The sequence below is a fragment of the Chelonoidis abingdonii genome, chromosome 3 (assembly GCF_003597395.2).
Source record: "Chelonoidis abingdonii isolate Lonesome George chromosome 3, CheloAbing_2.0, whole genome shotgun sequence".
Lineage (NCBI taxonomy): Eukaryota > Metazoa > Chordata > Testudines > Testudinidae > Chelonoidis > Chelonoidis abingdonii.
The window spans coordinates 211,542,560-211,569,037 of record NC_133771.1 but is presented as its reverse complement, the minus strand read 5'-3'; the positions used below and the strand labels follow the sequence as shown (position 1 = coordinate 211,569,037).

The window sequence follows — 26,478 nt, the reverse complement described above, 5'->3', positions numbered from 1 at the left end:
CAGGTCACTTAATGTTTAAGATTACTGCTAGTGATGTCCTTCTAGAATATTTCCAAGTATGTTTTCCTGACTAGATGCAGGAAAACCTCATCTAAAGAACACGGGGATCAGAAATTAAATGGAACTGAGATTTTTTTTCCCTCTCTAAGAACTCTAGAACATAGTGCTATAGTGTATCCAATAGAAATACAACCAACTGTGAAAGCTTGCTCGTAACGTTTATTCCATATTCGTTTCTTGGCTACAATCTCTAAGATCTAGCAGCTGGCATACATTCACCGATCTTGCTTTGCATGAAAAAAGGGGTGGCTTTAAAGATAACTGGTTAAAAGCAAAGACACTTCATAAAATGAGACGCATCCTGTTTACGCTTTTAGTAGCAATTGGCTCTTGTTCCAATGTCCTAGCTAATAACTAAATTTCCTAATCAGGAGCTCTTGCACATGCTTAAAATTGGTGAGAGATGTATGTGCAGTATAGTCTTACTGCTAGTGTCCACATGCTGTATCTGAGTTCTGCAAAGCAAGTTTACTGATGTGATTATTTGAAACTTTAGAGTTCCAAGCCATTATTTAAACAATGGGATCATTTATTATTGTAGTAACTTAAACTGTAACATCTAATTGTTTGGCATCCTTAATAATATTACGAAAATATATAGTGTTACAGATATGTAGTACTATATAAAATCAATAACAGAATTCAGGGACTTGCACAATAGCTATACTTTGTGGGTTGCTGAAAGCACTTTACTTTGTCATGTGGTGCTTAAAGACAGAATTTGCAGCTATGGTAGGCAAATGCATTTGACTTTGGGAGCCCCACTTGCCCTTGATGGTACCAGTTGACTTTTTTGTCTGGAAACCAAGTTAAAAAAAGAGTAAGCTGGAGTCAGAGTTGAGGGAACTTATTGCTACTTCTGGGTAAACTTATGAACACTCTGTGTATTGAAACAATCCACTAAATCCAGGAAATTCAGTTATTCAAAATACCCAGACACTTGAAAGCTTAGAAATACATAGTCAAGGCATCTAAGCAACCTTAACTCTGCCCCTCTTGCTAGAGTGCACTCTGCAGGGTGACAGGTGGCGTCTGCCTCTCCACCTGCCATTCCCTCTACTGGATTGCAGCATGCTGGATCTGAGGAAACACGAGCACCAGTAGCAAGGGGAGGTGAGCATGGGCCCCCACTAGCACTAATCACTTTCATCCTCCCAGCCTGCTGCCTTTGGCATTTCCCATGCAGGACCATGCAAAGATGCTTCCCCTGCAACTAGTCAGCCACCTCAGGCAACTTTTCCTGCCGAGCTGATGGAACTTTTCCATTAGCACCTTTCACCACCCACTCAGCTGCCAAAAGTGCCACTGCATGAGTGAAGAAGTAATATCTTCCAGCTGTCTCTCCCACCTTCCCTAGAGAGCCTCACTGGATGGAGGAGGCCCTCTCACCATCTGTTTCTGGCTAGTGAGCGCAGGAGAGGTTCCTTTCTCTTCTCCACACCTGCTCCCATAGTTCATTGCTGGAGGGCAGAAACGATGAGGTCCTGTCTGGGAGAGCCCCCTTGTGGAACAGCCCCAAACAGATTCACTAACCCCGGGGGTCTAGGCGCTTTAGGAAGGTGAGAGAGACTGTCCCCTTTGAATGCCTCTCATCTAAGAGAGCACAGTCCAGTGGTCAGGATGCTTGTCTGTGACACAGGAGACCTGGGTTCATTTCTTGTTGATAGTCAAAGTCTGTGGCAAAGCAAGTCACTTAGGGCTAGATTCACAAAAGGACTTGTGCACCAAACTGCCAATTCAGGCATCTAAATCCTAGAATCCAGCCCCACTGGGATTCACAAAACTCTCACTGAGCCAAGAAGGTGCCTGAACTTCCTCTGTACTTAAATGTTTACAGTAAAAGTTCCCAGTTTGCCTGTTTCTGCCTCTGTGCCTGCACGCTGCAGCCTCGCACCAGGCATCTGGACACCTAAGCCCCACAGTGAGGCACGAATCAGGGAAAGATGGCTGTTCTCTGCCTAACTTGCCTGCAAGGCCTGATCTGGTCCATGGGCTCAGAGGTGGCTTACTGAATTGGGTCTCTGTATGTGAGTTTACACAATGGGTGAGGGAGGAGGAGGATTAGTGCCTGATAACTTTTAGCCCAGTGGTCAGGGTCTTCACCTGGTGTGTGGAGATCACTGATTCAAGTCGCCCTTCTGCCTGAGAGAGAGGAGAAATTTGAACAGGGATCTGCCACCACTCAGATGAGACCCCTGAGTCACTTGTTTTGGTATGTTCTAGTGTGGAGCTTCCTGAGTCATCCATGGTGAAACCACTTCAAGGGGAGAAAGTGATTAAAAGCAGCAATTGGAACAGAGGGACTGGATCCTGGGGCTCCCACCTCCCAGGAATGGTCTCTAACCACTGGGTACAGAGTTATTCTCATGCTTGGGTGTCTGTCTCTCTGGCCCAATGATTGTTTCCTTATCTAGCCACAAAAATAGCTTCAACAGGAGACACTGAGGGATCCCCACATCAGACCATCTCCTAGCCTACTGCTTGGAGCATTCATCTGAGAGGTGGCAAATCCCTTCCTCCCATGAGAGGGGGAAGACAGGGGTGGATCTGTGTCTTGTGGTTTTTTGTTTTTTTGTTTTGTTTGTTTTGCTGCCCCAAGCACAGCAGGCAGCCTTCGGCAGACCTCCCGCAGAAACTCCACCAGTCCCATGTGTTCAGAGTACCTGCTGCCGAATTATTGCGGGACCGGCGAACCTCACGCAGAAATGCTGCCGAAGGCAGCCTGATTGCCACCCTCACTGCAACCAGCAGGCCACCCCCATGACTTGCTGCCTCAGGCACATGCTGATGCCTGGAGCTGCCTCTGGGGGGAGACTTGAACTGGTGGGGTGTCTGCTCCAGGTGAGTACCCCACTCACTGGGCTAGAGGTTGATGAGGGAGGTCTTCCCTGCTCTTCTTTCTCCTCCCACTAAACTTTCTCCTCCCACTAAACTTCTTGCAAAAATCGTACAGCTCAGGGACTGGCAGCTGAGAAGTCCAAGCAGCAGGAGGGGTCTCTTTGCAGCCTCGATTTAGGTGCTGGACCCTGAGAGGGGAGACTGGCTGGGGGCGGGGCTTGGGATATCCCAGGGAAAAGGGTGAGTCCTATTGGCTAGTTGAGACAGCAAGTCACCTAGCAGGCTGGCTTTTGTGAACCCATTTTTACAAATACACTGATTACTCCAATCACAAGTTGGGGCAGGAAGGAAGAGAAGGCGGCTTTGAATGGAAGTTCAGACTTGGTCTCAGCAGTTGCATAGCAACTGACTCCTTGGTTAAGACTAATATAAAGTTAAAGGTTCCCCATTCTGCATTGTTAGCTGGGGCTTTAAGGGCGAAGAGGGCCATCTTAATTAGGCTGCAGCTCAAATCACATGTGTGAATTCTTTTACTTTGGAGGGAAAAATCTGTTCTACCAAGACTGAAAAGCTACCACCCCACGGAGCATAAGCTGCACAAAAGGGATATGACATGCTAGTTATGCAATGGGTTGCTTCTACAGGAAGGAACTCCACAGGATTTGATTGTGGTACGGAGATTGAGCATGCAACCCCATGCTGATTTAAAAAGTCCCTGGGTGTCTTCACATCCCCTTTTTTTTTTCTTCTTTTGAAGGAGAAAATAACTAGTTGTATCTAGAACCCAAGAGTAAAACAACCTTCATACTAATCCCCCTTCCCCTCCCCCCCGGCTGAATCAGTCTCCTGTTGCTAGCTGAAATTGAGTTTGGGTACTGAACAAGGTAGGTCTGCAAATGTTTTCACATGCAGATCTTTGGCCAGCCATTTCCCCTCAATAGCCTTGTCTGTATTAGGAAAAGGCATGTAAGCCTTTCAGTGCCCATTCAGCTACAATGGTATGACCAGCAGTAGAAACTGTAGAGTAGACATTAGTACTTCTGCAGCTGACTGTGCCAGCTTGGGAGGGAGAGGAGAACCTACAAAAGTCCAGTGGGGACGTATCTTTAAGTTGCCAGTAGCACTGCTAGCATGTCTGGTTCAGAGATCAAGGCATGTGGGTCGTTAGTATGGGATTGCATGCACCTGGAATGTGTCCCTGCCTAGTGGAATGAGCAGCTGTAGATAACCTCTATTAGACTTTTTTTTTCTGTAAAGCTTTCTTCACAGTCTAAATGCTATAGAGAAACTTGTTACTTAAGTTAAACTAGCTTAACTAGCTTTTTTTCTTTAGAATGAACTATCCACAAAAGTTTGAACCGTAGGCTTTAGTCAAGATCCTACAGTGACAGGTCACTTGAATTCATTACCCTTCTTCCCCAGCCTCGTTTGGACCTCTGTGCTTCTCTTCTTGGTTACTGTAGTGAAACAGTGAGTCATGTGTTGCAAATGTTCTCTAGTCACCAACTAATGCTAAGGCTCTGTGTCCTCCTCCCCTTTCACTGCAACTTTTCCCCTACAAAATCTCAAATGACAACTCGCAACTGTAGGACTGGGTGGGTTGTGCAACGTTTTCCTTGAAAACGAGCTGAAAGGAAGTTGCTTCCTCTGGCTTATCACACTCTTCAGACTCAGCAGTTTGTATTGTTTGTCCTGTCAATCCTGTTTGGATAGCGAAGCAAGTTACATCAAAAAGAGTAGGCTTTTAAAAATTGCTGTACACTCCTATAATGCCCTGCCAGTAACTGAAACAAAGCTTTAAATCCTGTTTTACTCTCATTGTTAGCTAATGCTGAACAGCTTGTGCTCCTCAAATCTGAGTACTGGTTCAGTTAACAAGATTGATGGCTGTGCTGTGATCAGATCTAGTTAAACTGACCACACCTGACAGGAACTAAGGCAGATACTGATCAAAAAGTTTGTCATTGTTAAAGGCTTCAGCGGCTCCTGCTTGAACCAGATTAAGCATGAACAATTTTCTTTTCTTTTTTTTTTGTGTCCACACTTGCTATGCAGGCTTGTGTCCTGAACCATCAACTTCTCCCTGTCAACAGTGGTGCTCTCAAACTATTTCAGTTGCAGTTGCCTCTGGTTCAAAGCAGCTCTTAGAAACCGTCAATTTTGGAAGATTTGAAAAGACCTCTGGTGCACTCTGGGAGAGTAGGAGGACTACTTGCCCTATATTAACCATACAACAATTCAAACTCCTGGTACTCAGTTGTTGAAGGCAAATTTAAGCCAAACAATATCGAGATGGTGTGTTGGAGCACTTGGCAGTAGCAGCGTGCACCAAACCGTTCTTACAGTAGTACATTTGTAGACAGTGCCTATAGGTGGCTTGGAGCCAGGCCTTCTAACAAATTAGCCTGAAAAAATAAGAATGGGGACCTTAAAACACACACCCTACAACTCATCCATGTACTGCAGGCAGCAAATGTGTTCAGTAACAAACAAATTCATGTCTGGCTTTAAAATAAACTGTCTTGTGACTATTAAAGATGTGAAATGGTCAGACTTCCATATAGGTTGGCTTTATGGTACAGTGAGCCCTTGGGTGTTTTGCTGCATAATGGCTGATCATACAAGCTTTCTCTGCCCTTTTCATCCTTCCATTCCTAAAAGGGCATGGTAGGGCAAGGTGACTTTAACTTTAATTCCCCTTCCTTGTATTCTACAAAATGAAAGGCAGGGGAAGCACTAGGATTGCCAGGTTGGTGGTAATTAAAAACCAGACATTCCAGCAGGAGTGCTGGAACCTCCCCTGCCCTGCTTCTCTCTCTGAGGCCCCACCCCTATCCACTCCTTACCCACTCCCCACCATCATTTGCTGCTGTCCAGGTCAGGAGGGACTTGCTTGCTGAGACAGGGCTGGGAGCTGCAGCTGCTGGACAAAGGTAGGAGGCAGCCCTGGCTGAGTAGGGGCTGGAGCAGGTGATGACCCATGTCTCCTCTGCTCACAGCATCTGGATTTTGGGTGTTCGGTCAGTAGATCTGACAGGACACTGTCAGGTCCCCTTTTTGACACTCTCAGTGCATTGTAGGTAAAAGTCAAGAACACCTGGAAGAGCATCTGCTACAGTATTGGAGTGTTGTTTTCTTTCCTTGGGATGAAATGTTCAGAATCCCATTTTTTTTTTTAAAGAAGTATAGCCTTGTGGCTAAGTAGCTGGGGTAAATTACCAGCTCCCTCTGCCACAAACTTTCCCAAGGTCACACCACAGGAAGTCACTTAACCTCTCAGTCACAGTTTAAAAGGGGGAATATTTCTGTACTAACATCTAATTAGATTGTAAACTCTGAGGCCAGGGACTCTCCGTGGTAGTCTGTACAGCAGCTGGGGCCCAAATTCGATTAGGCTGAGGCCTTGAGATGTTACTCAACTACAAGTGATGACTACAGCTGGCTAATATTTGTCTGACTTGCCTGCAGGAGCTTTCACCTCACAATGTGCAGGCATCTGTAACCTGTAAACCCAGCAAAAAGCTACTGCGGTAATGTGCCATTCCTGTTTGTCCTGGCATAGAGGGTACTCCCATGGTCTGCTAGCTGAGCCTAAATTGACCAAAAAAACTAGGCTAGGCAGCAGGAAATTTGCTTTTGTATGTGTCTCTTTAAAATGAGAGAGCAACATGCCCCTCCTGCCTGGGGAAGCTTTTAAGTGTGTGTCGTGCAGGCAGGGGCCCAATGGAAGGGAGGGTACACTGAATTTGTACAGTCCCTGCACACTAATCTGGCCTCTTTTTGTCGCTTCTTGGTGTGCAGTGTAGGGAGAAGTTCTGAAGTTTAATCTGTTTTTGAGTGGGGCAAGCTTGGGCTTTGTCTTTTCAAAGAATGTCTGAGCTTATGACCTTAGGAATCTAGCATGCACAGCCCACTGCTCTACCAGCTGAGTTGGCTATTCTGCTGCTTAGCAAATTGGCACATACTACAACTAAAATGGTGCCTGGTGCTAAAATGTTACATGGAAATGAAAGTGTCCTAGAAAGGAGGAGGAGGAGAAACTAGCTTTGTTCCCTTTGCTGCTGTAGGGTGTATGGTACAGGCCTGAGACTTGACTCAACTGCAAAAACCCCACAAATTGTAAAACATCTGGAAGGTGTAGTCTGCCCTCTCCTGTTGATGTCCTGACTCAAAATAGTCTTGGAGCACTCTTAGCCCTTAGGTTCAACCACCCCCAAATCCTTTAATAGATCATTCCTCCAAATGGCCAGTTAAATAGATCTAGGACTTTAAAATCACATCCTCACCCCTTGCTTCAGCTCCTGATGGTATTTGTGGTGATAGAAACCTGCCAGACCTCCAGTTAGCAATGGGCTTCCAGGGTAGACAACAAGGTCTGAATTTATAACAGAGGAGAGGGTAATTAATGAAGGTGTGGAAGGTTTTCCTAAGTTATGAAGAGGGGGCCCAAACAGCCTCTTCCTCTCAGTTACCTGTAGCACCCAAAGCGCCTTTCCTCGGCCTGCGATCTAAAACCTGATGGAACTAGCTGCCTCTGAGAGCTCAGTGCGGGGTGTTCTCAATTTAAGCTTGCTTTCAGATGCTGCTATACTCCCTGTATCTCTTGGCTGGCCACCTGTGGACCTTGTTCCTGGCCCTAATGATCAACTGCTGTATCTTTAAATTTGTGTATGACTCTTGTTAAGACTTCAAACTCCCATCTGCATGGTGTGACCCTAATCTCTGCAGAACTCTGGGAAGTTGTTGCCAAAACAAAACTACCTGAAATGAATTACATCCCAGTCCTCGTACAATATTTATGGTAAGATTCGTGGCATACTTCTCAGATATCTGAGCTAGGGGGGCCAGTCTTCTTGGAAAGACTTGTATAATTGGCTCTCTATTTCTATACAGCTTGGCCTATAAATTTCAGTCTCATCCTAGAGCAGAGCACTGCCTCCCATTTGAAAGGTGGTAGCTGTAGAATTACATATTCTACTCTTCATGTGCAGACCGGAGCCATATTTTGCAGTGGCAAAGTAAAGTGTGGTGGGATGGGCAGCATGCTAGATGCTGTGACCACACTGCCGGTGTATCCCTGCTTTACAACTTAGGCTAGGTCTGCACTACACAGCTTTTAGCGACAGCTGTGCTGCTACAAGTCGTACAGTGTAGCTGCTGTTGTTGGCTATCCTGCTGACAAAAAAACTTCCCCCCCACCCCCAGTGAGACCGCTTCTGCCAACAAGGTACTGTTCACACTGGTGCTTGTCACGGGAAAACTTTTGCTTTTCCGGGGGAAGGGGGAGGCACCTCTGAAAGACAAGTTTTGTTGTTCAATTGCCAGTGTAGACATAACCTCAGAAAGGCAAAAAAAACTCTGGAAAGGGCAGGTGAAAAGATACAAGCAAAATAGTGGGAAGCCCATATTAGGTTAGTTACCAGAATTTAAGATTTTTTTAATAAAAAAAATTGGGGTTGGTGAAGGGCTTGTTTGAGTAAGCGGGAGGGTGGATGGCGTAGTGAATGGAAAGTGTGAGGTTGAGCAGCTGAAGGGGGCGCTTCTGTGGTATGAGAAAGGTGGCAAGAAGAAGAAACAGATTTCTGTACTCCATACTTATTGTAGCTTATAGTAAATGGTGCAGGTAGTGTGTTTATCCAAACGCAGGATGCTCACAAATGAGCTAAAGACTGTAAACTGAAATTTTAAGGAAAAGTTGTGACCAGAAGGACTGCAGGTTGGAAAAATGGCTCAAGGTGGGGAAGTGTTAGTATGGAGCAGAGTTAGTTACTTGACTTCTGTACCCCCAAACATCTGCCTTTTAAATGGAACCCTAACTTTGGATCTGCCCGTCTTCTAATTTAATAACTGTTCCATTTTAAAAAGTGAGCTCCAAAAGTACAACTGGGTTTGTGCCTTAATTTGCACTCTAATAACCTGCGAAGACCCTTCGGGTTCATTTCTTCAGCTTGGTTTTGATTTGATTTTTTTTTTAAAGTCTTGTTTCTGCAGTGACCAGAAAACTAGTAAATTGACATCCTAAGACTGGAAACCGAGCAGTGGTGGAAGGTGCTTCTAATTACTTGCTCTTTTTGTAAATACATCTTTAAAACTTACTAGTGGTTGACTATTGAAAAAAAGTCTCCAAGCTTCAACACCCCTGACTTTAAGGTCTTGCACTTTCAACTTAAACATCTGTGGTGCTGCTGTGTGCTTCTGTCCCTGCCCCAAGGCCTCCAACAAAATTTGGGAAGAACAAATTTTATTCCTGTTAAACAAGCAGGGAAAACTTGAAAACAGAGCTTTTTATTTTATATATACAAGGCACAAACCAGGCTTCTGAAAACCCTTTACAGGTATCTTTAAGGACTCTTCGAAAGACTAATGATTGTCTGTTTAAACTTAGCAAGAAGCTTTTGAACTTGGAGTTGTTTAGAGTGTGAGGAAGACTTGTTCTTTTGCATCCCTTCAGCTGATGTGTACAGTTAGGTATGATCATGACACATCTGTCTCAAGATTTGAATCTTTTCAAGGTATTAAGAATTTCAAGGTATTAAGAATGCACTGTCTTTTTATCAATTTTAGATTATTGGCAAGTCAAGATAGACTTTTGACTTCTGACTTTAGGCTTAAATACTTTAACTTGTGTTTCAGGTGAGGGCTGTGTCTGTGGATCTGAGTATTGATCCTTCCCTCCAGATTGACATCCCGGATGCCCTGAGTGAAAAAGACAAAGTAAAGTTCACTGTACATACTAAGGTAAGTTCATGGTGAAAGGAGAAGATGGTTAATATACACACATGCAGGCTTAAAATCCAATTGAATGAGGGAAGTAGGAAACTTATCCTGTTGTCAAATGGACCTACACCACTAACTCCTAGATTTTAGGCTTTCATTTAAAAAAAATGGCAGGCTTAAAACATGAGGCTGTCCTGGATCAGAACAATGGTCCATCCAGCCCAGTATCCTGTCTTCCAAGAGCAGCTAATGCCAGGTGCTTCAGAGGAAACTAACAGAACAAGGCAATTGAGGGATGACAGGGCATGGATCAACTCCCAGCTTCTGGCAGTCAGACTTAAGGACGCCCAGAGCTGTATCTGTGACCATCTTGGCTAATAGCCATTGATGGACCTATCCTCCTTGAACTTGTCTAATTCTTTTTTTGAACCCAGTTGTTGTGAAGGCCAAAAGGACATTCTCCTCGAGTTCCACAGGTTGACTGTGCATTGTGTGAAGGAGTACTTCCTTTTGTTTGTTTAAATGTGCTGCCTATTAATTTTATTAGGTGACCCGTGGGTCTTATGTGAAGGGGTAAATAACGCTTCCCTATTTACTGTGTCCACACCAGTCATGACTTTGTAGACCTTTATCATATCTCCTCTTAGTTCTTTCTTTTCCAAGCAGAGTCCTGGTCTCATTAATCTCTCCTTAATCACTTTTGCTGCCCTTCTCTGTACCTCTTCCAATTCTAATGCATCTCTTCTGAGATCACGCAACAGAAGGGCATACAGTATTCAAGGTGTGGGCATGTCATGGATTTATATAGTGGCATTATGATATTTTCTGATCATTAGCTATCTTTCCTATCCATCTGTTAGTTCTTTTGACTGCTGCCGCACGCTGAGCAGGTGTTTGCAGAGAACTATCCACAAAGACTCCAAGGTAGTTTTTTTTTTTTTTTTTTTTTTTTTTTTTTTTTTTTTTTAGTGCTAACAGCTAATTTTGACCCTATCATTGTGTATGTATAGCTGGGATTATGTTCTCCAATGTGCATTACTTTGCATTTCTCAACACTGAATGTCATCTGCCATTTCATTGCCTGGTTATAGGTTTGAGACTTCTTTAACTCTTAGACAAGTCCAAAGCAGATTGCGATCTTAAGTAGTTGTATTGTATGCAGATTTTGCCATCCCATTGTTTGCTACTGTTTCCAGATAACTTATGAATACTTTAAACAGCACAGGTCCCAGTACAGATCCATTGAAGAGCCAGCTATTTAACCCTCTCTGTTCTGAAATCTGACCATTTATTCCTACCTGTTTCCTGTCTTTCAACCTGTTACTGATCCACGAGAGGACCTTCTCCTTTTATCCCATAACTGCTTACTTTGCTTAAGAGCCTTTGGTTTGGAACCTTGTCAAAAATTTTCTGAAAGCTCAAGTACATGGTATCTACTGGATCCCCCTTATCCACATGTTCGTTACTTTCTCCTCCTCTCCCCCCACCCCCTGGAATTCTAGTAGATTGGTGGGGCATTTCCCTTTACAAAAGCCATGTTGACACTCTCTCAACAAGTTGTGTTCACTTGTGTCTGATAATTCTGTTCTTTACTATAATTTCAGCTAATTTGCCTGGTACTGAAATTAGGCTTACTGGATGTAACTGCCAGGATTGCCTTTAGAACTTTTTTTTATTTTAAATGGTGTTCACTATTCTCCATTATCTGGTACAGAAGCTTATTTAATAGGTTATGTACCATGGATGTTAGTTCTAGAATTTCATATTTGAGTTTCTTCAAAACTGTTGGGTGAATCCCATCTGGTCCTGGTGACTTATTACTGTTTAATTTATCAATCTGTTCCAAAGCCACCTCTAGTGACACCTCCATCTTAGATGGTTCCTCACATTTTGTCACACAACAAGAATGGCTCAGGTGTGGGAATCCCCCTCACATCCTCTGCAGAGACAAGTGAGTCAAAGAATTCACTTAACTTCTCTACAATGGCCATGTTTTCCTTAAGTGCTCCTTTAGCATCTCGATTGTCCAGTGGGACCACTGATTGTTTGGTAGGCTTCCTGCTTCTGATGCACTTAAAAAATGAGCAAAACATTTTGTACATCTTTTTTGGGGTCCTGCCTATTTATACTCTTACACCTTAGGAAGGGGAAGAAAACTGTCCAAATGGAACCCAAGTAACTGATGCAGGGTTGTTGTCTTGAGTTTCCAGACAGATCAGTACTGCCACTCTTAGCTTTGCTAAGCAGTGGTGGATTGAAATTAACCTCCCCATGCCTCTGTTTCTTCATCTGTAAAATGGGGATAATACCTGCCTCATTTTTTCTAAAGTTTTTGCAGTCTGCTGCTGAAAGAATTAGATAAGAGGTGTAGGTATCATTAATTCTGGTCAGCTAAAGTGGTATAGCACACTTATTCCTACAGAATTATCCTTCCACTGCTAAGGGAGCTATGCAAAGAAGGCTCACCTTAAATGAGGGCTAGCCAACACTAGAAAAGGCAATTAGGTGTCGCCTTTACTAGTCAAAGGGGCCTGCTATGGAAACTAATGAACAAAACTGCTTCTAAAAGCACTAGCTTACAAAATAGTAGGACTTCTGAATTTCTTCTCTTCCAGACTACACTGCCAACTTTTCAAAGCCCAGAGTTTTCAGTTACGAGGCAGCATGAAGACTTTGTGTGGCTACATGATACGCTTACTGAAACTGAAGAGTATGCAGGATTTATTGTAAGTGTTTGTTTTGCTTAGGATTGAATTTTATAATGGGACAATGGTGCACCTAAGAGGAAGTTGATAAGGATGCTAACCTGCTAAAGTAAATACTGCTAGTATTTTGTGTCTTGGATCTTGACTATGCAGATTCAATGTGGTTGTAACATAGCTTTGCTTTTATCTTCCCTGAACTGTCTGCATACCCTGCCCTCCACTCTTTTAAGCTCACGGTATTGGAATCCTGCAGGTACTGCAGAGTGGATTTGCCCCCATGTTGGTATCATTCCTGACCCCATAGAAGCCCTTATGGAGAGAGCGCCATTGATTACCTTGCTGCCAGGACTTTTGAGAACTTGACACTTCAGTGTTTGAGTCCAGGGGTAGCAGCTGGTGGAGAGCCTCCATTAGTACGGCTTCTCTAGGAGCCAATGCTGATCACAGGATAAACAGGCCCATGTCTCCACATCACGTGACACAGAATTTGTGGGCACTCTGGATGAGCCCTATTGCATCCACAAACTGCACTGCACAAAACCTGGCTAAAAAGAGCAGCAGTACACTAGTTTACAAGGTAGCTATGGAAATTCCAGGTACTTTCACTACAGAGTGATAGGTACTTGCAACTAATACAATCAATTTTATATTGACTAGATACCTCCAGCGCCTTCAAAGCCTGACTTTGATGGTCCCAGAGAGAAGATGCAGAAACTTGGGGAAGGAGAAGTCTCTATGACAAAAGAGGAATTTGCAAAAATGAAGCAAGAACTAGAAGCGTAAGTATGTAGCTGTGTGTAGACACTAAAGTCAGTCTGCATCTTGATTGAGGATCTACTTGCATGGTAGCATCAACCCTGTTTAAAATAAGGCTGTGGCTTGAGGTGTAACTTCACCATAACACTTTTAACCAGGTCTCTGTTGCTAGAAAGTTTTGGACTTTGTTAGATAAACCATATAAATGCCTAACAACCTTAGTACCTTTCTCAGCCCTGAGAGAAGCTCTGTGTAGCTCGAAAGCTTGTGTCTCATCAACAAAAGATGGTCCAATAAGAGATTACCCTACCCAGCTTGTGTCTCTAACCTTCGTAAGATGTCTTTTGGTCATCTGTGTGAGTTGTAAAATATACTGGAAATGGCCAGGTGGAGACAGGAATGTTTGTTCAGAAGCGTTAAATAAACCTGAAGCGTTAAATAAAATTATTTTTGTCAGAGCAATGCTCTGTGCAGTGAAGTAGGTGGTGCAGACTACACATCTTCATCAGTTCTTAACTTTGAGGGTTTTTTCCCCTTGATCTTCCAGTGAATATCTTGCTGTGTTTAAGAAGACTGTGTCATCACATGAAGTTTTCCTTCAGCGACTTTCTTCTCATCCTGTGCTCAACAAAGATCGCAACTTCCATGTTTTCCTAGAGTATGACCAGGATGTAAGGAATATTCCTCCATTTCCTCTGCACTTCTGGGACAGGATGTTAAAAATGCAGTCAGTTTCCATGAACTCGTTTTATCAATTTTGTTACAACTATAGCAAATTCTAATGTAAACACACAATCCTACATAGGGTTTATACCAGGGGTTCTCAAACTGGGGACTGGGACTCCTCAGGGAGTCATGAGCTGTCAGCCTCCACCCCCAAACTACACTTTACCTCCAGCATTTATAATGGTGTTAAATATATTAAAGTGTTCTTAATTTATAAGGGAGGGGGTTGCACTCAGAGGCTTGCTATGTGCAAGGGGTTGCCAGTACAGAAATTTGAGAACCACTGGTTTATACTATTATCTGTGTAGGATTGTGCAATCAACGTCTCAAAGAATATCCTAGGGCCAAAAATGCCATCTCACTCAAAACAAACCAAAACAAAAAAACTTGAGTCAGTATTCATGACAGAAATATCATTGCCTCAAAATATAAATTGCAACATACAAACCAGGCTCGATTGACTTAACACGCTGACTTTAAATCAGGATTTAAATTGGCAAATGAGAAACATTGATTTAAATCACTGATTCAAGTCTTGGTTTTCATGTGTACCTTTCAGTTGTCTTCCAACAGAGGCTGATTCTCATGGGTGGTATAATTTGGTATTACTTTTTGCTAGCTGGGAGATCCACTAATCATGATTTGTGTCAAACTACATTTAGTTGGAAATTTTGGAATTAAATTTAAAATGCATGAACAGCATTGAAAAATGCTTTAATTAAATCCGCTTTAAATGTTTTTGGATTGGATTTTTTTCTTACATATTCAAATGTTTTTAATTTATAACTTATTCAAGTGAGCTTTCACTGTAGTTAGGGAATTGAATTGACTTTTTGGTCCCCATGTCGTCAAGATTTTAGACCTTGTAGATCTCGTTCCCATACCCACTTCTATAGATTGGAAGGGCAGGAAACAAGCTTTCAACCTCCACTTTGAATAAACTAGGAGTTGAATTGAACTAGTTGAATACACAAATGAAGAAAATAGCCTCTCTGCGTCTGTAGAAGAGGCTACTGCTAAGCTTGTTTAGCCCTTCAACAAACAATCAGGGTTGGAAGGGGACCTCAGGAGGTCATCTAGTCCAAGCCCCTGCTCAACACAGGACCAATTCCCAGACTTTTTTCACCCCAGTTCCCTTAATGGCCCCCTCAAGGATTGAACATTCAACCCTGGGTTTAGCAGGCTAATGCTCAAACCACTTCTCCCCCCCCCACCATGACTCCCAGGTGCTTAGCCAGTGACTTCCTGGAAGACTTCAGCAGCAAACATACTTCTCAAATATTCTTGGTTTTGAAGTGTTAGAGTAATTATAGGCCTTAACATAGGTTATCATAATTCAGAACTAATTTTCAATAGGATTATTTTTAAAGAAATGTACTTAAATTTTTTTAAAAGGATTTTTTATCTTCCCTAAAAATTCAACCTTTTCTGAAAAGCCTGTGCACCTCAGACCCTTTGTCTTTCTCCAGCTGTAGGGGCTGCTGTGTAACATGCACATTACACAGCATCTCTGCCTTGTATGTTCCCTCTTTATTCAGAGGGGTTAAAGACCAGCTGTTGAAATGCACCTGCAGCTGTGGGAAAGGCTGTTATGAACAAGGATGTTATAAATTTTGTCTTTGTGCTGAATTCATTTAACTCCTGTTTCTAACAATAGTCCCTTCCTTCATTACAAGAAGACCTCTCTGGTGCTATAACTTTAAAAGTCATTGAATTGCAAGTTTGCTCTAGAATTCCTATTTTCAAATGTACCTGGAAGTTAATGCATTACAGACATCACGTTGTATGGTGCAGTGACAACATTAAACTTGAAGCTTGTCTTTGAACTGCTTTTTACTCCCCTAAAACTTTTTTGTTTTTTAGCTAAGTGTTCGGAGAAAAAATACTAAAGAAATGTTTGGTGGCTTTTTAAAAAGCATGGTGAAGAGTGCTGATGAAGTCCTCTTCTCTGGAGTGAAGGTAAGAATTGCTCCGCTTCAACAGCCATCAGATACCTCTTCACTCTTGCTTTCCACTGTGTAGGATTGCTTTATTCCTGGTGCAGGCTTCTCCTAGCTTTGTCAAGAGTATGCTGAATAACTTGCTTACCTCATATCTGCTGTCAAGTCTGAAGGGTCAGTTAAGCCAATCCATTGCAGAGTTGTGAGAGCACTTGATTGTGTCTGAATAGGTAAAACCTGCCTGCCTAGAGAAGTACATGGCTGGCAAGCTTGGGATGAAATTGACAAATCCTGGGCTCCAAGGATATAAATACTGGAGGTAGCATCTAAGGAGTCAGTTTTCTCTCTTTAAAAAAACAAACACAAACAAAAAAAACAACTAAAGTTTCAGTACACTGTGAAGAATCGCACAGTAATATCCTGCTAAAGAAACTGCTCTGAATGTAGTTAACTCTTGGGCAAAAATGTGGTGGTCTGCTGAAACTTTTTTTTGCATATCTAATAGTACTAAAATGCCTCCACTCAGCTCCAGAAACCAATACACGCTACTCCTGCCTGCAAGCACTACCCTTGCAGCTCCCTACAGCCGGGGAACTGTAGCCAATGGGAGCTTTGGGGGGTGGTGCCTGTAGAGAGGGTCAGTGCGCAGAGCCACCTGCCCCCCTCCGCCCAGCATGTTGGCCCCTTCGGCGAGTGGTGTGGGGCTAGGCCAGGCAGGGAGCCTACCTTAGCCTTGTTGAGCTGCCCAAGGTAAGTGCTAACCAGTGGGAGGCTGCCCTCCAGCCCTGAACACCCTTCCCAGCGTCTGCACCCCAAACCCCCTGCCGGAGTCAGCACCCTAATTCTCCCGCTCCTGCACCTCAACACTGTGCCCCAGGCTCTGCCTAGAGCCCCCCCCATGCTGCAAACCCCTTGCCCCCAGCCCAGTGACAGTGGGGTGGGGGTGATGGAGGAGGTGGGTGTGGCGTGAGCAGGGTGGGGCAGATCTTGGGTTGCCCTTAAATTTCAAAAGTGATCTTGGGCATAAAAAGTTTGGAGACCCCTGCACTAGAACAATAGGACTGTTAACATTGAGAGAAACCTTAGGAGACCAACCACTTAACCTGGAGCTTGCTTCTGAACCTCTGCCCCTTCAGACAGCAATGCTAATCTCCCATGACCTAGGCTTTTTCTAAGGAAATGCCACAAAAAATCAGATCTAAAAGTCCAGCTCCTGCTGACGAAGTAGAGAACTAGTTATCTTTGAAGTGCTCATAATTTGGGGAGGTACTGACTAGTGATGGACAGCACAGAGTAGCACAGTTGTTACCTGAACTTTTCATTATCTAAGGAGACTCTCTGCACTACATTTCCTGTGGTTCTCACAACCTTCTGAAGTGCAGAGCAACAGATGCATGTGCATCATGTGTTGTAGTTGCACTAATTAAGAGTTGAATAAGCTTTTTTCATTCTCAGTGTTAAAGGCAAAATTAACTTCCTTTGCTTGTGCTTTTAAGTGGATTACCATGTTAATGAACTTGGCTGCACTAAATAAGTAGTGAAACACTGAACTTGATAGTACATGCTGTAATGCCAGTTATGACTGTAAGAACCATCACTTCTGAACTTTTGTAATGTTTTAAATTGCTGCCCATCACACACCAGTAGCCTGGAGAATCGGGTCTGCAATATCACTAACTTGCAGCCTAGGATGCCCTGGGGCTCTTTAGTAGCAACCCAAGTTGGGTGGAGGTATGTCAAAAGGAAAATGAAAATTCAGTGCCACCAAACTCTTTGTAGGGGTCCTTCATCACTTCTGCATAAAGAAGAAACTTGTACTAGAGAAACATTTTAAGCAGCTTTGGCTTGTTTCGTTGTGAAGGGGAGGCTAGAAATGTGTAGCCACACTTAATGGCCGGATTCACAACATAGGGGCAGAGGTTTAAAGTCTCTTACTGAAGTCTTTGGTAAATGAAGGCAGTACTAATGATCTAGCCCTGCGATCGGCCTGACAGATCATATACTTTTTTTCAGGAGGTGGATGACTTCTTTGAGCAAGAGAAGACTTTTCTCGTAAACTATTACAACAGAATCAAGGATGCATGCGCAAAGGCAGATAAGATGACAAGATCCCATAAAAGTGAACTTTTTTTACAAACCTTTTCTATGTAATGTCAGTGTGTGTCACTAGAGACAAAACTGACAGCGTTGTCCTTGTTCCTGCAGATGTTGCAGATGACTACATCAGCACTTCAGCTTGCTTGAACAGCTTGGCTTTAGAAGAGCCCACAGTCACTAAAAAGTAAGCAAACCCACTAATTGTTCATGCAAAAGTCCAAGATTAGGTATTCACTGAAGTACTCCAATTCTTAATTTTGTTACACAATACACTGAATCCTGGCTTTGTATGAGGTCCCCTTCTTGGTAATTAGTATCTCTAGTGATTGGTGTTCAGAATGTGGGATTTTTTTATTTCTATTTTATTTTTTTAATGGTGCTATCAATATGGCACACTTAACATTTTCCCCCCTCCCTCCCCCCCATATCCACTTCCACTTAATGTTTTTAATAGAATCCTAGGAGAATCCAGCAGATATGGACTCATTTTAGCCTTATAGAATCATAGAACTGGAAGGGACCTTGAAGTCATCTAGTCCAGTCCCCTGCACTTAAGGCAGGACTCAGTAGTATTATCTAGACCATCCCTGACAGATGTTTGTCCAACCTGCTCTTAAAAAATCCCAATGATGGAGATTCCACAACCTCCCTAGGCAATTTATTCCAGTGCTTAACCACTCTGACAGTTAGGAAGTTTTTCCTAATGTCCAACCTAAACCTCCCTTGCTGCAATTTAAGCCCCTTGCTGCTTGTCCTATCCTCAGAGGTTAACAACAATTTTTCTCCCTCCTCCTTGTAACAACCTTTTATGTACTTGAAAACTGTTATGTCCCCTCTCAGTCTTCTCTGCTCCAGACTAAAAAAACCCAATTTTTTTTCCCAGCCTTCTCTCATAGGTCATGTTTTCTAGACCTTTAATCGTTTTTGTTGCTCTTCTCTGGACTTTCTCCAGTTTGTCCACATCTTCCCTGAAATGTGGTGCCCAGAACTGGACACAATACTCCAGTTGCAGCCTAATCAGCGAGGAGTAGAATGGAAGAATTACTTGAGTCTTGCTTACAATACTTCTAATACATCCCAGAATGATGTTGCCTGTTTTGCAACAGTGTTGACTCATATTTATCTTGTGATCCAGTATGATCTCCACATCCCTTTCCACAGTACTCCTTCCTAGGCAGTCATTTCCCATTTTGTATGTTAAAGAAGCCCTGGCTAACATAACTAAGTTTGTACCCTGTGTATGACAAGCTTGTCTGTAAACTTGGCATGCGTCCATACATGGCCAGTACTCATGGTGACAACGAACTGTGTGTGTCCTTTACCTGGAGCCTGTAGTTGTCTGACACATGGCTGCCTTCTGGGGATGTCAGAATTTTTAGCGTAGAAGGGACCCCTGACTACCTGTAAACAGGTTGGCTAGTCTTCCTTCTTCCTAGCTCCTGTAACCAGGTCGTACTAGAGTACATTGCCCTTAAGACATATAGAGGAGCACCCACAACATACTTCCTAGATGCTGTTAAGGTGCATAGGATAGCTGTCAGTGTCTTCCCAGAATGTAATGATACCATTCATTGGTTTTGTGGGTTTGGACAAACACTGATTTATAATTGTCTGCACCGAGGCTCTTTTCTCAATGCAAGTCAGCGATTTGTTAATTTATCAGGTCAGTTTTGGTCAGAGAACCATTATATATCTGAGGCCTGAATGACTTGCATAAATAAGTGTGGTGCAATGCAAAATGTTCGCTCAAAGTGGTGTCCTGTAAGCATTATTAAACACTTCTTTGTGGCTCTAAAGCATAAAGACAAGCCCGTTGGAACAAAGCTTGCACGTTGGGTAGACTCTCATAAGCAGGCTAAAGCTAAAAGCGCCTTGTCTTTTCTCACTGGTTTCGGTTTCAGTCCAGACACATTTTCTTACCTGTGTATGAATTTCCTCGTTTAAATAGCCCTTGTCTAAACTAGCACCTACGCCAGTATGCAAACTTGTGTAGGTTTCTGCTCTCATGCTAAGATTCTTGTTCAAGTGGTACATTACAGATCTCAATGAAATGTAAGTAAATTTTTTTCTCTCTTTTAGGTACTTGTTGAAAGTTGCTGAGCTCTTTGAAAAACTCAGGGTAAGAGCTTCTTTGAAGATCTGTAAACCTAGGCTTCATTGTCTCTTGTTCCGTCATTCCTATTTGCTCCTTTCTTCTGTAGAAGGTAGAGAGTCGTGTGTCATCAGATGAAGACTTAAAGCTGTCTGAACTGTTACGATACTACATGCTCAACATAGAAGCAGCAAAAGTGAGTCACTTCTGCTAAGGCTCATCCTGTATTCCCTGAAGTTACTTAGTTACAAACTTGCTAATTAGCACAGGAGCTTGTGCATGTGTGTTCCATCTGCCCCCCCCCTCCCCAACAAGGAATACAGCCTGAGTCTTTTCCCCCACCTTGTCCCTGGAAAGAGATTTGCTGTGCATATTTTCTGGGCTTTAATCCAGCAGAACAGAGTAGAGAAGTTCAGAGCAAAGTGAGAGAACTCTTGACAACTCCTCCCTCCAAAACTGGGGATCTGCTGGCTGACAGCTTAAATACTCTGCAATTGTCATCAACTGAGGGAGACTCTCAAGTAGTCAACTCTCTTTTTACCACTTAATGTAAGAAACCAGATCTTCAAGACAGGAGGTCAAGTCTACCAGCCGTTTTAGTTAGTCTCAAAAGCCCTTCAGGTTTCTGGTTGGTTGAGTTGGGTTATGTGACTTTTTTTTAAATCTTAATTTGTATGAAGATAATCAATCATTAACAGCTGTACCAACTTGAGTCTTGTTTTTGCCTTTAATTGAATAGCTAACCTGAGATTATTGCAGTGTGTAACAGCCTTTCGCCCCCAATCCTGACAGACACGTGCTGGGACTGGATGACAGGGGATGGATCACTTGATTGCCCCTCATTCCCTTGGAAGCATCTGGCATTAGCCACTGCAAGAAGACAGGATACTGGGCTAGCTTGACCATTGGTCTGACTCAGTATGACTGTTCTTATGTTCCAAGTCCCCTGAGGATATGTCTGCACAGCAAAGAAACTTGTGGCTGGCCTGTGCTAGCTGACTTGGGCATGCAAGGCTTAGGTTGCAGGGCTTTCATTGCTGTGTAGAATTCTGGGCTCAGGCTGGAGCCCGAGCTTTGGGGCTCTGCACAGTTGGAGGGTCCTAGAACTTAGATTTCCAGGCTTCGGCTGGAAACCACACCACAATAAAAGCCTTATGAGCCCGAGTTGGCTTGCCCTTGCCAGCCACAGGTTTCTCTTTACTGTGTAGATATACCATGAGCTGTCACCATTCCCATAAAGCTCTAGGGTGGGACTTTCAGAGGTGCTTAGTGTAGTCCTAATGCTGATCCCATTCAAGTAATGGTAAACCCACTGACCTCGATGAGGAGAGACTTAACTTAGCACAGGGTTCTTTCAAAAACACCCTTCATGTTTAAGATTAAAAATGGCACCGGCTTCCTACCACTTCTCATTGCTTTGTCATGGATTTGGTGTGAACCTGAGTTCAGATTCCATTAGATCAAGTTTGTGGTGGGACCTTCCATGTACCTTTGCTGGTCAGTGTTCCATTCTGATCATGCTGGTACTGTTGTGAAGGAGGGGGCCACGCTGGCCTAGAGAAGATGTTGCAGATAGTACAGATGGAAACCCGGGGGGTGGGGGTGTGTGAGACTGCATTGGATCATTCAGAGAAATGCAGTACAAACACTCTAGCCACTCAAACAGTAGCCTCCGTATTCTTTGTAGTTAAAGGGCATTCTTGATGCCTTAACTTTTTACAGACCACTGTTCTGTACAAGTATTTCTAGATTAGTGTACATACAGTGGTAGTGCATCTCTGCAGCCATTAATGTCACTCCTTAAGCACCTCAAGTCCTAAGCCAGCAGAGCACTTGATCCTACCTCTTAGAAGTACAGTTTTGTTAGGCTTATTGCTTCCTTTACTCTGCAGTCAAAGCACAGAATCCAGAACCAATTTCTCTAGATGCTGTTGATACAAGTAAGAGTAACATCCAATATTTTTTTCTTACAGGATCTCCTATACAGACGTACCCGGAGTCTTGTGGACTATGAAAATTCAAACAAAGCCCTGGACAAAGCTAGATTGAAAAGCAAAGATGTCAGACTGGCAGAAGCACACCAGCAGGACTGCTGTCAGAAGTTCGAAAAGCTTTCCGAGTCTGCAAAGGAAGGTAAAACATCACAGTGCATTAAATTCCATGATCCTCTGCATCCTTTCCAGGCCTCTCAGAGGGAATTTCTCCATAGTAACTCCATGGAGTACTGTGCCCCACAGTTCACCCCGAAGTCCCATTTCTCCTAACTCTTCTCTCCAGGCTAGCAGGCTTTGAGTAAGGTAGTCAAGCAAACCGTTTTACATCACATGGACAAGTCTCAGCATCCCTAAATATTCCTTTCTAATAATTGATTACCTCAATTTAAACAGTCAGTCATCTGGTGTTCTTCAAACTAAGGAGATCATTGTAATACTGAAAAAAGAACAAGGGCCTATCCGTATGGTGCTTTAATGTTCGTGCGTCTACCTTTTGGGTTGAAGCTTCGTTCTTGCTATCTCTCTCCCCCAAGAGTAACTTTGGAACTAAATCCCTTCAGCTAAACAAAGTCAAGATGCCCAAATGGGTGTAGGTCAGTGGTCTGTTTAGAGCAGTGTTTGAGTCATGCAGGTCTAGTGTGAGAGGTATCTAATGGAAAACAAGGCAAAACTCTTCTGATCAGAGCCCAAGCACGCTAGTAAAACATGCAAGAGGAAAGTGGTCTTCCCTCATTCTTGTGTCCCAACACTCCTCACTCCCAAGTCTGCTCTACCGCCGAGGAGGGGCATTCTAGGGCAGAGCTAACAGGTCTGCCATACCCTCACATGAACAACTGTGCACCTTTTACACAAGGGCAGGAGTGATCTGGGAATGCACATGCTGCTGGCCAGAACGTAAATGTATTTGGCCACAAGAGAAGCTGCAGTCATGTACAACTAGAGAACTGCATGCACCACTTCAGGAGCATAGGGCTGACACTTCAGAACGTCACATATGGAGTGACTCTTCTGACTAGTCTGTCCGAAGGAGAAACTTGATTTATGAAACTGACTTAAGGGTTTCAGTATGTTCATAACAAACTCAGCACACGTTAAGATGCATGATGGTGCAACTCCAGATCTGTGACCTAACAGCTAGAGCAGAGAACTGAGAATTCAGTTCTACTTGGGGAGCTGCCTGACTTGCTGTCACTTAGGGTACGTTACTTAACCTCTTGGTGCTGCTGTTTTATTGCATGTAAAATCATAACCTCCCACCCAGTTAAGTAAACAGTGGATTTAAGAGTTTCTAAGCACTCTGCAAAGTACTTGCTTTGCATAAAAGTTCATGTGGTATTGCAGCATGAATGACTAAAGCTACTCTATAATCTACCGCACATTGCATTCAACCACTGTTACTTAGGAGTATGTTCATAAGTCTAGGGTAGGCTTGTGTGTTAAGGAGAGAGGAGGAAAAAAACAGTTGACTCGCATTTCTGCTGCACTGTCTAGAGTATCTAGTCAGTGTCGGTCTCTAACTTATCAGAGGGGTAGCCATGTTAGTCTGGATCTGTAAAAAGCGACAGTCTTGTGGCACGTTCTAGACTAACAGACATATTGGAATATAAGCCTTAGTGGGTGAATACCCACTTCAAACATGCATCCAACGAAGTGGGTATTCACCCACTAAGGCTTATATTCCAATGTCTGTTAGTCTAGAAGGTGCCACAGGACTTTGTTGCTGTCTCTAACTTAGTCCTCTTTCATTTATATACCAGTTTTTTGGTGTGTACTAGGGATTCTGCAAACATGTTAGGTTCCTACTACAAACGGCTTAATCTAGGACTAAGCACACAAGGCATGAGGGAAGGGATTCAAAAACATAAGCAGATGAGGTGAGTGAAGTGCTGTCTAGTGGGTGCTGTGGTGGGGCCCTATGCTTCATGGTGGCTCTCAGGTGCTTCTGGAACATCAGGCAGTCCAGCAAGGGGTAGTCCCTCTTGTCTGACCTGCCTCCATGCAGAGAGGAGGCACAACACATTGTCTGACTGCCAGCCATTCCAAGTGTTTTCCTACCTGAGGGAAGCCAGACTTTCTTTCCCTCTGATTCATTATACGTGGAGTCTAGCTCTATGTTAAGCAGGGTTTAAATGGCGTTAGCTCCCTTTCTCCTGTGGTACCACCGTATGGTCAGTCTCCCTATGCTGCAAAGGAGTTCAAAGCCCAGATTCCTGGGCTGTTGTACAGGTGCCACACTATTGCTTTTATACTCTCCTTCTAGGAGGAAACAGGAGGCCAAAACGGCTATTCCTTGGGTCTGCTCTCTTAGGAATTTCAACTTCTTGGGGACACTATTCTTCAGAGGAGTTGCTAGGCAGGGGTGTCAAACTTGTTCTGAGTGCTGAATGCTGCCTGTAGTCTGTGAATCACATTAGGATGGCTTGACTTGCAACCGTAAGCGTGTAAACTTTGCCAGTTAAAACCGTAAGTTTAGCAGACTGATACCATGTGAATGGGGTCGAAGTAAAGGGCAGGTCCTTTTATGTTCCCTGCTTCTCCAGAATTTAATGTTCTTATATTCCCTCCCTCTTGTGTTTGTAGAACTGATCAGCTTCAAGCGGAAGAGAATAGCAGCCTTTCGTAAAAATCTAATTGAAATGGCTGAACTGGAAATCAAGCATGCAAAGGTAAGAACTCTCTCCCTAATGTGTAAAAGTGCACAACTGTAACACCACATCTGGGACCACATATACTCCCAAACCTTTCTCCGGGGGAGAGTGCTTTTTACTCTGGTTGCACATTATAGGATTGTTCCTTCTTTGTAAAGCTAAGAAATTACATGCAAAATAACCTTTTTAAAAGGTTAAGTTTGAGTCAAGTACAAAAACTAGGAAAAGCCAGATTGGGTTGGCCCCTGTATGTATGATTGCATACTAACTTTTTCAGCAGGGCTCTCCAGTATTTTGTGTGCAGGATGGAGGATGCTCAGGGATTGAATATCCAGTATGGATAATGAGGCTGCTTGTAGGGCTCCTGCATCATTTGCTGGAGTAGTTGAAAGGTGTAGAGAATGTTGCAGGAAGAAGATAGGATCCAGTTCTCCTGGGTCTCTTCCACAGACTGTCTGGGCCACTGCACAATCACTTAAATTCAGAGGGGCCAGTGTGGTCCTCATCTTCTGAGCACCCAACATGAGACACCTAAGGCCTCATTCATGAGTGCTGAGCACTCAGACCTCCCAATAGTCCATGGGAGCTGCAAATGCTCAGCACCTCTGAATAATCAGGCTACATTAATCTTTCTGGCACCCAGTTAGTGGACACTTGCAAATCCTGGCCTTGAGTCTCCCTGTGCCTCAGTTACCCAGCTGTAAAATGGGGAGGGTACTTCCTATCTCATGAGTTGCACAGACAATCTTGCAAATGCTTGTTCTGTAGTGATCACTGAATGAGATGGGGCTCTGTGGGTGGAGGAGAATAGTATGTGACGTCCTTAATTATGAGTATATATGCACACTTCAAAAGGGGCAGAATTAAGGTTACTTGTGCAACCTTAATTTTGGAACTTCCTAACTTGTTTGCTTGTCTATGCAACCTTAGCATCCTTCTAGTGGTCTTTGTAGTGATGATACTAAATGTAGCTTTCAGACAGAGTCCAGAAAATTCAGCCTTTCCCTTTTTGAGAGCATCAAAACTGCTAAGCTCGCTTGTTTCCAGAGTGTGAATTAATTTGGTGTCTGTTTTTGATCCCACGCTTCTCACTGAGAATGAACTGTCTTCCCTTCCAGAACAGTGTCTCTCTCCTGCAAAGCTGCATTGACTTGTTCAAGAACAACTAAGGCGCCTTAATCGGAAAGAATGTGAAAAAACAGCATGAGTTGCACTTCACAGCCTGAGAATTTATATTTAGCTTGACTTCATTAGGTTAAAATATATAAATAAAGACATTGGCTCAAACCTTTTGTTTGACTAATATTTAACCGTGTTGATGCCAATTGTATTGGTTTCCATGGTATAAATGAAAGCTGAATTGCGTATGAATTACTTGGATGTAGCCAATTTCCTGTTGAGTTAATATCTCAAGGTAGGCAAAAAGTACGAGTACTAATGATAAGAAGGGGCAATTCTCTCCAAGTGTGAATGAAATTTAGGTGGTTTTGCAATCTTTCTCTCTAGCCTAAACTATGTTAAAGAAGTTCATATTTGGGAGGGTCTTGTGTACATTCTTAAGCAATTTTATAAGGTAAAATACATTCCACTTCATAGACAGATTTCTACTACAGTGTATTTTGGATTTCTATGACTACATTCAGTATTTATACACTCAGCAATACAGCAAAAATAAAGATGTCTAATACTATGAAGTAGTGTTTCTGTAAACTAAATGGCCTTGTATAATCTGTATGTGGGATTTAAAGCCCCAAGTAGTTTGTTTTGGTATCGTGAAAACCAGTACTGAATATTTAACCTGAATGATTGTTGCAGTTTAAGGCAAAAACAAGACTGAAGTCGGTACAGGTGCTTGTGGTCTGATTATCTTCTTACAAACTAACATTTAAAAAACCTGTTGCGAAA

General features: G+C 43.2%; 1 protein-coding gene across 3 annotated transcripts in view; it reads left to right on the top strand.

The window, feature by feature from the left end:
• The window catches only part of SNX5 (sorting nexin 5), a 35,225-nt gene extending 8,962 nt beyond the window's left edge, over positions 1-26,263 (top strand). For 2 of the 3 annotated variants that reach the window (XM_032795873.2, XM_032795872.2), the window contains exons 2-13: positions 9,532-9,636; positions 12,231-12,341; positions 12,978-13,099; positions 13,624-13,747; positions 15,666-15,761; positions 17,756-17,861; positions 17,948-18,023; positions 19,919-19,958; positions 20,041-20,127; positions 21,905-22,064; positions 24,506-24,591; positions 25,692-26,263. In XM_032795873.2, the coding sequence (XP_032651764.1) occupies positions 9,532-9,636; positions 12,231-12,341; positions 12,978-13,099; positions 13,624-13,747; positions 15,666-15,761; positions 17,756-17,861; positions 17,948-18,023; positions 19,919-19,958; positions 20,041-20,127; positions 21,905-22,064; positions 24,506-24,591; positions 25,692-25,742 (1,164 nt within the window). In that variant the 3' untranslated portion in view covers positions 25,743-26,263. Of the gene's footprint in view, positions 1-2,826; positions 2,902-9,531; positions 9,637-12,230; positions 12,342-12,977; positions 13,100-13,623; positions 13,748-15,665; positions 15,762-17,755; positions 17,862-17,947; positions 18,024-19,918; positions 19,959-20,040; positions 20,128-21,904; positions 22,065-24,505; positions 24,592-25,691 lie in introns of those variants that run through there. The other variant, XM_032795871.2, reaches the window with a different exon arrangement.
• The last annotated feature ends 215 nt before the right edge of the window (positions 26,264-26,478 follow it).